This window comes from Rhamphochromis longiceps, linkage group LG15 (assembly GCF_057381845.1).
Source record: "Rhamphochromis longiceps isolate RC_006_pf linkage group LG15, R_longiceps_female_GT1.1, whole genome shotgun sequence".
Taxonomy (NCBI): domain Eukaryota; kingdom Metazoa; phylum Chordata; class Actinopteri; order Cichliformes; family Cichlidae; genus Rhamphochromis; species Rhamphochromis longiceps.
The window spans coordinates 1,351,679-1,364,966 of NC_140571.1; the positions used below are offsets into that span (position 1 = coordinate 1,351,679).

General features: G+C 44.2%; 3 protein-coding genes and 1 non-coding gene across 4 annotated transcripts; 2 read left to right on the forward strand and 2 right to left on the reverse strand.

Annotated features, from left to right (window-relative positions):
- Positions 1-959: 959 nt before the first annotated feature.
- glrx5 (glutaredoxin 5 homolog (S. cerevisiae)) lies at positions 960-3,593 on the reverse strand. The gene is made up of 2 exons (XM_085381979.1): positions 3,164-3,593; positions 960-2,183 (listed from the first exon to the last, which is right to left on the reverse strand). Exons 1-2 carry the CDS (start codon positions 3,459-3,461, stop codon positions 2,011-2,013), a joined length of 471 nt encoding a protein of 156 aa, XP_085238105.1. The 5' UTR covers positions 3,462-3,593; the 3' UTR covers positions 960-2,010.
- Positions 3,594-3,828: 235 nt separating this feature from the next.
- prkrip1 (PRKR interacting protein 1) lies at positions 3,829-4,885 on the forward strand. The gene has a single exon (XM_085381978.1). It carries the CDS (start codon positions 3,887-3,889, stop codon positions 4,466-4,468), a length of 582 nt encoding a protein of 193 aa, XP_085238104.1. The 5' UTR covers positions 3,829-3,886; the 3' UTR covers positions 4,469-4,885.
- An 86-nt stretch (positions 4,886-4,971) lies between these two features.
- Positions 4,972-5,246, forward strand: LOC146651762 (small Cajal body-specific RNA 13). Its single transcript, XR_014907740.1, has one exon.
- Positions 5,247-6,496: 1,250 nt separating this feature from the next.
- Positions 6,497-7,437, reverse strand: LOC146651763 (high choriolytic enzyme 1-like). The gene has a single exon (XM_085381977.1). It carries the CDS (start codon positions 7,365-7,367, stop codon positions 6,570-6,572), a length of 798 nt encoding a protein of 265 aa, XP_085238103.1. The 5' UTR covers positions 7,368-7,437; the 3' UTR covers positions 6,497-6,569.
- Between the last annotated feature and the right edge of the window lie 5,851 nt (positions 7,438-13,288).

Consider the following 13,288-nt stretch of genomic DNA (forward strand, 5'->3'; position numbering starts at 1 on the left):
AGCTTCGTGTCTCAGAACCAGGTTCTGTGATATTCTTCCAACTACATAGACTCCAGATGTTTTACACTGAGTGTGTTTGGCATTTGAATTTGGCCTGGACTCAGACACAGTTTTTCAGCTTGATGTGCACTTACCGAGACACCGTGTGAAAGTTTTGCCTTTTAACATTTGCGTGTAACTTTTCCCAATCTCACAGTGATGAAGAGTCCTGTCAGAAATCCCTGAAGCCAGATTCAGATACTGAAAACGTTCATGTGTAGCACCTTTTTGTTTAGTTCACTTTTCCTTCACATGTGGAGCCAAAATGTCATATTTGATTTACGTCAGCATGTTGTGCAACGAATTCTTAAAAAATGAGTCCAAGTTAGACAAAAGAAGAAGTTTCTGACCTATAAATGCATTTATAGCAGATGAACGGTATCTGAGTCATGTTCACAAGAATTAGAAAAAACAAACTGTATTAAGCTGACACAGGAGCCGGGAAACACCTGCACAGAAAAAAACACAGTGGGACACCAGCAGTCACGGACTGGCCTCCCCAGAGCCCCGACCTCAACATCATTGAAGCAATGTGGGATGATCCTGACAGAGAAAGCCAAGATCCAAAAAGATCTTTGAATGTTCTTCAAGAAGCCTGCAGAACTATTTTTGGAGGATACTTAGAGAAATGAGAAGAAAGCTGAAAAGTAAAGACGGTCACAACAAATATTCCAGCAGGTTCAAACTTGTACAAAGTCAGTTTGTCTTATAAACTGTTTTCTAGTGCATTTAAAAATGTTTAAAAAAATAATCAAAAAACTAAAAACACCCATTTCTCAAATTCTTAGTAAAACCCAAGGAAGTGATGTGGCTCATGACGTCTGCACATTACTGCAAGTCTGGCCCAGCTCACAGTAAAAACTACTGTGAGTAACCCCGCTGACAAAAGACCGACATGCATGAGGCACGACACCGACAACTCATTTGTGTCACAAAATATTTAATCAGTGCAGAATTGATTACACGCGTCAGAAGTACATCTAATAATAAGCTGTACAATATCTTACAGTGTACTACGTGTTGCTTTGATAATACAACTGTCTGCAGCAGGAGGATCACCTACGACTGATAAATGTGAGGTGTCTGGAAAAAACAACTAAAACAACACTTCACCTTCAGAGTGAAATACAGACAGATGCAACATTAACTGCTTCGGCTGGTACACGTGTGCAGTAATCTCATCTTCAGGGTGGTTTTAAAAAAAAGAAAAAAGGACATAAGGTATCAGGTACGTTACGTTTCAGCGGATCCTGACATTGACGGTTTCCACGTGGTTCCAGGCAGGAAGAACAAACAGGGGACTGTCCAGTGATCGATTCTGCAGCTACGGCCACTAAAAAACTGCTAGATTATCAGTGGCTTCATTAAAGAGAAGATATTCATACCAGCACGAAGCCACGTTGTCCCCTCTTTGTTCTGTTTCCTGAAACTACAGGCAGTGCATTTAAGAGCGTGATGACATCATTAGCCGATGAGGCCCAGGCAGCATGAATAATGACCTTAACTTAGGCGTGGTACAGTTAGGCAAGTCTAAAGCTCATCTGGTCTTACACTGAGCGTGGAGGACAGCGGCGAGGGGAAGATCGCAGAGGACTGATGTAACCAGGTGAGAGCGCAGCGAGCGCTCAGGTGGCAGCTTGAACACGGTGATCACAGCCGGCTCTGTCGCGGTCAGCTGGCAGTTTGAAGTGGGAGTGAGGGGGTGATGTCACCGTTCTTCTTGGAGGTGCAGAAGTATTAAAGCTTTTTATTACAACAGGATGGAAAGACTCATTGTAACGATGTTATCGTTCAGCTCTATGGAGCTTTCATTTGGCCCGCAGCTTTTGCTTTGGGGTTCGCTCTCATCATGGGAGCCATGGTGCCCTCAGCTGTGCTGGAAAAAAGGTGGTGGCGGCGGCAGTGGGGAGGGGTTCAACCTGATAAATGCGCCTTTGGATGAGTCAGCCGCGTCACGCTTATACCCGTCCATTACTTGGACTCTTTCTCTGCGTCCAGCACTGCAGAGCGGATGCCCAGCTTCTTCAGCTCCTCCACCAGGTCTCCGTTCTGGTGCATCTGCAGAAAGATGTCGCAGCCTCCCACAAACTCGCCATTGAAGTACACCTGAGGGATCGTGGGCCAGTTGGAGAAGTCTTTGACTCCTGTGGAAGGCAGACAGCGTTAATACTACCAGTCCTGTTTCTCTGAACACCTCGTGGGTTTTAAAATTAGGCGTAGCAGTTTGGTTACATGCCTCATTAGCATTTTTAAGGAAAATCTGAGGGGTGGGGTTTTTTTTTCTACCCACTGAAACTGTAGCAAAAGCACAAACCTCCACACTCACAGCAAAGGGTCTCCAACCCAATTCAGATTTATTCATTTAGTGCAACAACAGTGGCCTCCAGGCACTTTATACTGTAAAGTAAATAATGGAGAGAAAAATCCCAACAATCAGACGACCCTTATGAGCAAACCATAGATGGAAGAGGGAAAGATGAACTGCCTTTTAGCAGGAAGGCAGAACCAGGTTCAGTGAGGGGCCATCTGTGAGTGGTTGGGGGTGAGGGGAGGAAGCCAGGAGAAAACACGCTGGAAGAGCCTCTTCTCTTAACCCCCCCCCCCCTTTAACATCAGTATTATGTTTGTTAGTGTCCAGATGCGGCTGTAAAATACAACATTCAGACTATATAACAATATGTAAATTGATCCAATCGGCCATTATCAGGTATTTCACTCTAAACGTGGTTAAAGACACTTAGACAGGACAACGGGAGCACATATTGCTGATGTCATCTGTGAGGACGCTTCCCTGCTCTCCGACATGTCTCGTGTCATTATCGGAACAATGGGGATCGAGTCCTGACAGAGGCCGGGACTTTGATACCGATGCTAACGTTACCCCACCCTTTGGTGCTGCTGCACAACACTGATAAAAACTGGCCATGGAGTGCCGTTGACAGCTATCCTAACCGAATGCTGCTTTGAATGAGGTAACGATCAGGACCCGACACTTCAAGGATGTTTAAATGAGCTGCACCCAGCATGTGACGCTTTTTCTGCCGGTTACAAAGTAACCAAAACGGTACACGTTCACCTGAGAGGTGACAACCTGTTGCTGTCAGGCAGACTCCGAGTTACTGACCTTGTCTGAGGTCCTGGTCCTCCAACACGTTGTACGCTGCGTAGTTGTCCACGCCGTGCATCCGGAGGATCTGAACCACAGCGTTACTGAAGCCGCACATGGGCTGCGCCGGCGTGCCTTTCATAAACACCACCACTTTGTCCTTCTTCACCATCTCACCGAGGTCTTTCTGGAGATCCGCCGCCGAGCACAGGAGCCGGACTGAGGCCCACTGCGAGCGGCCGTCGGTTTGTCTGGGCAGGTAGACAGCCGGACCCGAGCGGAGACACCGAGCAGCGGATCGGAATAAACTGTTCATGGTTTGTGTTCAATTATCTCGTTACAAGAGGAGAAGAAACGTCCTACAGACGGGCCAGAGTCGGAGTAAAAACAGCCAGTCAAACTACTGTCGCCTCACTGTTACGATGAGGGGCGTTTACGTGAATGGTGATTGGACAGCTTCGCCCAGTCTTCGCCGAGTCTGATTTGCTAATGGTGGCGTCACACGTCATTCAACGCTGGCGAATTAAAGTTATTGTGTTAGAAAATATAATAGTAACAATGTTACAATAAAAATAAGAATAATGTGGCATTCACATGTCATGTATATGAATATGGCATGTTTTCTTTGATAAAATAAAACATTACATATAAAAAAATAAAATAAATTTCAGGTCACAGAAGCAGAAAAGGACTTCCGGAGCATTTTACATTCACAGGAAGAAGAGGGTAACTGTTTGAAAGATGGCGGCGCCCACGCAGAAGAATAACAAACCGGGGAAACCTGGAGGGAAAGAGGCTCAGCCTCTCATTATCGCCAAAACACCGGCGGAGGAACAGCGTCTGAAACTGGAGAAGTTGATGCGAAACCCAGATAAGCTCGCTCCGATCCCGGACCGACCCAAAGAATGGAACCCGCGAGCCCCGCCGGAGTTCGTCCGGGACGTGATGGGCTCCAGCGCGGGTGCAGGCAGCGGAGAGTTCCACGTTTATCGCCACCTCCGCCGCAGAGAGTACCAGAGACAGGACTTTCTGGACAAGATATCAGAGAAGCAAACTAAGGACGAGGAGTACCTGGAAAAACTGGAGCGGAACAAAGAGGCCGCCGAAGAGAGGACAGCGAAGCGGCGGAAGAAGCGAGAGAAGATGAAGCAGAAGAAGCTCCTGGCGAAGAAAGCTAAACGTGAAACTAAAAGCAAGAAGGAGGGAGACGACAAGAGCTCCGAGAGCGAGGAGGAGGACGAAAGCAAGGATGAAGATGAGGAAGACGAAAGAGAAGCTGAGGATGACGCAGAAGCGCCCAGCTTCATCATGGGGAAGAAATGAACCCGTGAAACGTGGAAACTCCTCGCAGTTGGACACACCAGCGACACTTCAAGCCTTTGAAAATAGAGGAGATGATTTGGATCCTGTGGTGAGCCTGCAAACAGGAAGGTGGACCTGACCTGCTGCAAGGATTAAAAACATTGTCGCTCATCAGCAGAGACACTTGGACTGCCTCGTTTAGCAGGCAGGAGAATCCACCGAGGGACCGATGTTTGAAAGAGGAATTGTTCAGTGTAGTTATTCATTATGGCTTCCAGGATCACACCTGGAAGCCTTTGTCGTTGTTATATTTCAGTATGATTCAGGCTTATCTGCAGGGAAATCCAGCTTCGGTTTTAAGTTAGGAATGTTAACAGTATTTGGAAATAATCTATTTCAATGTGCTAAATGTTTTGAAATAAAACTGAATAATAAAAACACCCGGGTGTTGTGCAAGTTGCTCACAATGAAACCCAACAGCCAAGATGATACTTAGACATGTGATTGATGCTTCGATGTTCTCCTGTGCAGCCTTGTGAAGCTGCCCCTGGCCCAGCCTGTTGCCTGTGGGTACAACAAGCTGCAGAAAGCAACTCAAAGAATGAAAAGGCGTGGCTCCTGGAGGCTCGGGAGTGTCACGTGCGATGTTCTTTGAACAAACCCCTGCCTTCCACGGTGGTGACGACCTCCCCCGGTAGCCGTCACCTTTCTTGAGGCAGGTAGAGTAAAATCTGGCAGCCAGATATTGTCTGAAACAGGGGAAGCTCTTCCTGTCAGACACTGTTCAGCTGTCACACTGAAGCCTTTGGGAGGCTTTGCTGTTTAGTTTCAACTATTAAAAACACTCAGAACGTTTGTTTGCTTCAGTGTAATAGTTTGCCTGTGCCTACTTGTTAGTTTGCTCCTTTAATACAAATAAGAATATAGCTGGAAGCGAGTCACTGCTTTCCATCAGGTTTTGGGTTTCTTCATTTATACTTATTTAGTTAGAAAATGTTGTCATTCCTTCAACCTGAATCCTTGACCGATGCTGCAGATTAATGTTAGAAATGTATGTCATACTTTTACTTGTGCTCAGTATCACATGTTCCCCGTTGGATTAAAAAAATGCACATTTCTCCTAATCATATTAAATTCAAATGATTTCCTTTAAATGTGATACCTGAACATGTTTTAAAACAACATTTGCTCTCTTCCTTCTTTGGTTTAAACTTTTTCTTTTATTTAACAAAATGGGCCAACGGGACTTAAATAAAATGTGTTTTTGGTCTTTTTATGGTCTGAAAGTCATTAAAAAATGTTTACCTAGATTCACAAAATATAAAAAGTGTTTCATTGAAAGAGCTGTTAATGTGCACGTGCTTTATGATTTTAAGTATCTCTTCAAAAATTCATCCTGTCAGCAAGAACAGAAAAAGGATGTTTGATGTACACGTGGCTTTCTGTTAGCTGTAGTGAAACACATTTAGGTCTTAGGAGTGTATCTTTAATATATTACTGGATATTTTTATTTATGATTTATTTTAATACCCGATGAAGATCAGTTACAATTTTTGACATTTGTTTTTTTTCCTGCACAGCTGTTGTTCATTCAGGTGAGTTTTCAAACTAGCTGCTTATTATTTAACAAAAGATTCAACTTGAGAAAATGTATTTATTAGCTTTCAGCCCTCCTGCATGTGTATATGTTTGCTGAGTTGCACAGCTAAAGAAGACTCGCAACCTTTGATTTGACCTTCACAAAAGTAAAGGAGTATTAAAATGAATTATTTTCATGTATAATTAACACGAGAGCTCTCTGTGCATATTATCACACTGTATTTGCATCATATAGTTTTTTGAATAGCGATGCATTGAGGAGGACATTTCCACAAGCCTGACTGTAGATACGGATTGGTGGAAGAAAAAGTAGAAAGGATGAGGTAAGAAAAGACAAATCATAAAGAATGAAACAAGTATTGGCGAGGAAATGAATCACTAATATCCAGCGTACCATTTTAATGCACTTTATGTGTTTGACCTTACAGCTCATTATCTCCCTATAAAACACTTGTGAACACATAAGTGGAAGAACCTTTGGGAACAAATGAAAACTTCTAATCAGACAAGCTAACGTGTGTTTTCAGCAGCCGTACAGCAGGTTGATCCTCCTGATGTCCCAGTAGGACATGCCCTGCCTCTGGCCAATCTGGACGTTGGGGTTGGGGATGGGGGAGATGGTTTCCCTGCCATTGATGGAGAAGGCTGTTCTTTCATAGTGCATTATGGAGGAGTAGTCGTAGGGAGTGTTGAGGTTGTTGGTGTCCTGCTTGTCGAAGTTGTAGGCCATCTGTGGGTCGATGTTCTCCCAGTTGATCCTGACGTAGTAGTCGCGGTCGCTCCTGGTCTGCTCGTGCTGGAAGCCCAGAGCGTGGTTGACCTCGTGCTGGATGACGCCAAAGTAGACGCAGCCCTGCCTGTTGAGAGACAGGACCTGCTTCCCTCCCTGTCTGCCCAGAGGAGAGAAGCATCCGTTCTGGCTCTCGATGCTGATGTAGTCGTTCTGGTCCTTACGGTCGACAAAGCGGACACAGGTCTGGCTGTGGAAGGACTGCAAGGCATTTCTGATCAGCTGCCTTTCCCCGCTGCTGTACTCACTGCTGATGGTGAAGGGAACTGTCACCAGGCCGTTGTTGTCTTTCTGCCACAGGCAGCTCTGGTAACTCTGGCATTTAATGGCATTTCTGCTTTTTGGAAGCAGGATGTCTCCTTCCAGCAGGATCTCGTTGCTGCCATTGTTTGCGGTCAGAATCCTGGTGGTGATATCGATGGTGTGGTCTTCCTCCACCTGGCCCTCTCCTCCTCCTCTTTCCTCCATGAGAGGATGAGCCTGAGAGAGGCCGAGCAGGAGCAGGAGCAGCAGGCTGACAGAGGGACTCATCTTCAGAGTGGGTCTGGTAGCTGTGGAGCTTCTTTGCAGAGCTGCTGTGGAGAGACTCCTCGGAGCTTCGTGTCTGACACAGTTGAGTCGCAGGTCTTTATACTCTCCTCTACAGGTGTGTCTGCAGGAGTGTTATGGGCTGAGGTCAGTAGTAATAAGGGGGCATTAGTCCAAGATGGCAGCCAACCAAACCGGTTTGACAACCGGTTTGATGGTTTCATGCGTGTGCCCGTTCAGGTGTGCTCGGGGCATGCTAGTTCATGTGTGGAAACACACAGGGCGTCAGAGGGGTTATATGAGTTTATGTGTTTTTAACTGGGTTTTAATTTAATCAAACCATAGGGTTTTTTAATTAAACTATTTTTATCACTTAGGTGTGTCTCAACATTCAGTTATGCAGACATATGTCTTCTTAAAAGCAATTCTTTGTTTTGCGGGCGGAGTGGAAGCTGTTTTGGTTCCAGTGTTGGGAAGGTTACTTTTAAAATGTATTCCATTACAGATTACAGATTACATGCCCCAAAATGTATTCTGTAACGTATTCCGTAACGTTACTCAATGACAGTAACGTATTCTGAATACTTTGGATTACTTAATATATTATCATGCATTTTTACAACTACGTGAATGTACTATTGCTGTGATTTATTACTATTACTGAAGGTCCGCGGCTCTGAACCGTAGTTAAGGGACCTCTGACTAATACGTCGGGTTCGTGTCGGGCTCGTAGCCGAAAAATAGCTTTACTTTGTTGTCTGGGTCAACTTTGCTAGCAGAGACAGAGAGAGGCGTTGAAAGGCTGCTTATTGTTTCGGAGGAAAACAGGAACACAGCGTACAGTCGAGTCTAAATAGCTTACTTACAGCTGGGCTCGTCAGGCTCTCTGTTTGGCTGCAGTGGTTATTATTATATTTACATGCTTCCAGCTCCCGTTTCTGCTCGATGACAGCTCGTACTTTTCCTTTTTCTCCCTCCTCGCTCACAGACACATAACGTGTATGGCAGTCCATTCTCCCTGCAGCACGGACTACACTGCCTATGATGCTACATTCTTTAGAGCTATGCTTGTAGCATTCTGCCTGTTAGCTTAGCACAACAACAACAACAACAAAAAGGCGCTCTCTCACCCAGGAAACACACCGAGAGAGCGTCACCCTGTAACCATGGCAACCATAACGCTGCCGGCTGGAACAACAGAACGTAGCTGTCAAACAAAACCCAAACAGTCCTGACCCGCCACAACATGAAACAGGAAAGTACCGCAGTGTAATCCATTTATTTCAACAAAGTAACTGTATTCTAAATACCACCTTTTTAAACGGTAACTGTAACGGAATACAGTTACTCATATTTTGTATTTTAAATACGTAACGGCGGTACATGTATTCCGTTACTCCCCAACACTGCTTGGTTCACAGTGCACCTTAACAAAGAGGAGCTGCTTTTCATTTACATCTAGTCAAAAGTGTTGGTGTTTTAGTCACACTAATTTTGTGATTCTGACAATATCTCAGCTTGCAGTGATGCCATTTCATTTCATCAAACCACTAGTTTTAATTTAACTAGTTTTTATGCATCTACTGGGGTTTCTTTCCAGGGTTGATGCGATCGTTTTATTTAAAAATCGGGATTTCAGAATGTTGAACTAAGAGTGAGACAAAGCCAGCTAGTTTTTAACACAGTAAATGGTCACAAATAACATTCAGTCCTTTAGAAAATAAATGCTATTGGGCTACTTCTAAAACACGTTGCACACCATGTCACCTTTCCCCCCAAAGCAACCAGTATCGCTCTTATCAAGCTAATCGTGTTTTAATCACACTCATTTTGTGATTCGGATGTCACACCTTGCAGCGATGCAAGCATTTTATTTATTTAAAAACGGATCAAACGGGCATTTCTCCTGTAAGGGGTTTCATGGTTTCAGAGTAGTTTTTAACACAACAGATGGTCGCAAATAACATTCAGCTCTTTAGAAAATAAACGCTGCAGTGATACTTCTAAAACCAGTCGCCCAGACCCGCTCCGTCTTTTCAGCAGCTGGCTAATTGTTTGAATGTGTTCAGGATTACAAAAGCCCACTGCGGGTATCATTTAATTGTTGGGATTCCTTAGGAAAAGGTAAAAGCCGGCAGGTGTACCAGTCGAGCAAGGTCTCGCCTACTTTCTGAAGTAAGGTTCAAGGTTCAAGGTTCTTTATTTGTCACATGCATAGTTATACAAGTATAACACACAGTGAAATGTAGCCTGACACGCTCCTCGACATGTGCAAAAAAATTGAGGGGGGGGTGTAGAGGAAGAACATTATATATATGTAGTATATACATTGGGTGAATGTGCAGTAGTAGCAGCAAGCAGGTGAATTCTGTACATTAATATGAATAGACATCTGACTATTTTACAGGATAGACAATATAAACATATTTAAAATTAAAGGAATTGAAATGTACATTGTGCCTTGGTTTAGTGTCTGGAAGAGTCCTGTCTCAGTCAGTTATAGATGATGTGAGAGGGCGGGTGTGTGTGTTTAGGGCACGGATGGCTTGGGGATAGAAGCTCCTCTTGAGTCTCTCTGTCCTTGCCCGGAAGATGCGGAACCTTCTACCAGTAGCCAGCAACAGCGGTCCCTTAGGCCTGTCTTGGCCAGTTACACCGGATCTGAGCAACTGCGTGCCCCACCCTCATTGTTTTAAACTTGCACAGCAAGGTGATGCCCTGCAGGTGTATAACCCCCCCTCCCCAGACTTATAGGCAGGAAACAGGAAAGGTATCGTAGATTTAAAGACACATCTTCATTGAAGCAAAGGGAACTCACTAATTATGAGTAGCCACAGTTTAGGGACACTTTCTCAAATAAAGAGGATTTCATCATCTGCAGTTGGTGAAAAAAGTGCCACATTAAAAACAAATCAGCAGATCCACAAAGTGTGGATACAGACTCTTTTCAACTATAGTGGTAGACGTACGCTTCATTACTTATCAACATACGTTTCAAAGGCTTGCATTAGAGTGCATTGGTGCACACTTGGGCATCTTTTATTTAACATGGTTATACCACTGTGAATTTTGCTATATAATATACTTAAGAGTCTATCATATGTTTGACATCCAGCAAAAAATTCAAAAAAATATATTTTTAAATCAGTAACTTAGCAAATGAAATGTTTTTTGGACAACAAATGAGTCACGTTTTAAAAACAGTTTGAATAATCTGCGCTGCCAGACAGACATTTATGAAGCGCTGGCTATAACACACATGCTTACCGTGTGAAAGGACCGCGGACGTCTTGGAGCAGAGAACCTCATTGTATTGTCGCTTTTCTCTTATGCATAAGCAGCGCTGGCTGGTCATGAACGCTCTGTGTGGGTAGAAAATGGTCTGCACCGGCGCTGGTCCTGACACGAAATGGCAAGGGTCTCACGCTCTCAGGAGCGCTTCATATAGGACCGGGTGCTTCCAAAAACAATAGATGGGGTGCCTATAAGTCTGGGTGGGGGCGATACACCTGCAGGGCATCACCTTGCTGTGCAAGTTTAAAACAATGAGGGTGGGGCACGCAGTTGCTGAGATCCGGTGTAACTGGCCAAGATAGGCCTAAGGGACCGCTGTTGCTGGCTACTTCAGAAAGTAGGCGAGACCTTGCTCGACTGGTACACCTGCCGGCTTTTACCTTTTCCTAAGGAATCCCAACAATTAAATGATACCCGCAGTGGGCTTTTGTAATCCTGAACACATTCAAACAATTAGCCCCGCTAGCTGTTCCCCGGCAGACCCCAAGCAGCTGGGGAAAGAGGGTGGCTGGGTCACGGTGAGGAGGAAGCATAGTCCTAAACAGAAGCCCCAGGTACACCACCAACCCGTTCATGTGTCTAACCGTTTTTCCCCACTCGGCGACACACCCGCCGGGGGTCAAACTCTGGTAATTGGTGATTCTGTTCTCAGACATGTGAAGCTAGAGACACCGGCAACCATAGTCAATTGTCTTCCAGGGGCCAGAGCAGGCGACATTGAAGGAAATTTAAAACTGCTGGCTAAGGGTAAACGTAAATTCAGTAAAATCATAATTCACGTCGGCAGTAATGACACCCGGTTACGCCAATCGGAGGTCACTAAAATCAATATTGAATCGGTGTGCAACTTTGCCAAAACAATGTCGGACTCTGTAGTTTTCTCTGGTCCCCTCCCCAATCAGACCAGGAGTGACATGTTTAGCCGCATGTTCTCCTTAAATTGCTGGCTGTCTGAGTGGTGTCCCAGAAACGATGTGGGCTTCATAGATAATTGGCAAACCTTCTGGAGGAAACCTGGTCTTGTTAGGAGAGACGGCATCCATCCCACTTTGGATGGAGCAGCTCTCATTTCTAGAAATATGGACAAATTTATTAAACCCCCCAAAATATGACTATCCAGAGTTGGGACCAGGAAGCAGACTTGCAGTCTTACACGCCTCTCTGCAGCTTCTCTCCTCCTGCTACCCCCCCAAAAACCCATCTCCATAGAGACTGTGTCAGCTCCCACACAGACAAAAAACAAACTAAAAACCAGCAACAAACAACTTAAACATAAACAATTACAAAGAAAGAACAATACAGTATCCACATCTGAACCAAAGAGTAAAACAGTGAAATGTGGATTATTAAATATTAGGTCTCTCTCCTCCAAGTCTCTGTTAGTACATGACTTAATAATTGATCAACAAATTGATTTACTCTGCCTTACAGAAACCTGGTTGCAGCAGGATGATTATGTTAGTTTAAATGAATCAACACCCCCGAGTCATTCTAACTACCAGAAATCTCGAAGCACAGGCCGAGGGGGCGGTGTGGCAGCAATTTTTCACACCAGCCTATTAATTAATGAAAGACCCAGACAGACTTTTAATTCATTTGAAAGCCTGATGCTTAGCCTCGTCCACCCCAGCTGTAAAACTCAGAAACCAGTCTTACTTGTTATCATCTATTATCCACCTGGGCCTTACACAGAGTTTCTGTCTGATTTCTCAGACTTTATATCTGATTTAGTTCTGAGCTCAGATAAAATAATTATTGTGGGTGATTTTAACATCCATGTAGATGCTAAAAGTGACAGCCTCAACATGGCATTTAATCTGTTATTAGACTCAATTGGTTTCTCTCAAAATGTAAAAGAACCCACCCACCACTTTAATCACACTCTAGATCTTGTTTTAACATATGGCATAGAAACTGAACATTTAACAGTGTTTCCTGAAAACCCTCTCCTGTCTGATCATTTCCTGATAACATTTACATTTACAATAATTGATTACACAGCGGTGGAGAGTAGACTTTATCAAAGTAGATGTCTTTCTGAAAGCGCTGTAACTAAGTTTAAGAATATAATCCACCCACTGTTATCATCTTCAATGCCCTGTACCAACATAGAGCAGAGCAGCTATCTGAACGCTGCTCCAACAGAGGTCGATTATCTTGTTAATAATTTCACCTCCTCACTACGTACGACTCTGGATACTGTAGCTCCTGTGAAAACTAAGGTCTCTAATCAGAAGTACCTGACTCCGTGGTATAATTCTCAAACACGTAGCCTAAAGCAGATGACTCGTAATCTGGAGAGGAAATGGCGTGTCACAAATTTAGAGGATCATCATTTAGCCTGGAGAAATAGTTTGCTGCTTTATAAGAAAGCCCTCCACAAAGCCAGAACATCTTACTATTCATCACCGATTGAAGAAAATAAGAACAACCCCAGGTTTCTCTTCAGCTCTGTAGCCAGGCTGACAAACAGTCAGAGCTCTGTTGAGCCAACCATCCCTTTAATGTTAACTAGTAATGACTTCATGAACTTCTTCACAAATAAAATTTTTATCATTAGAGAAAAAATGACCAGTAATCATCCCACAGATGTAATATTATCTACAGCTACTCTTAGTACCATCGATGTT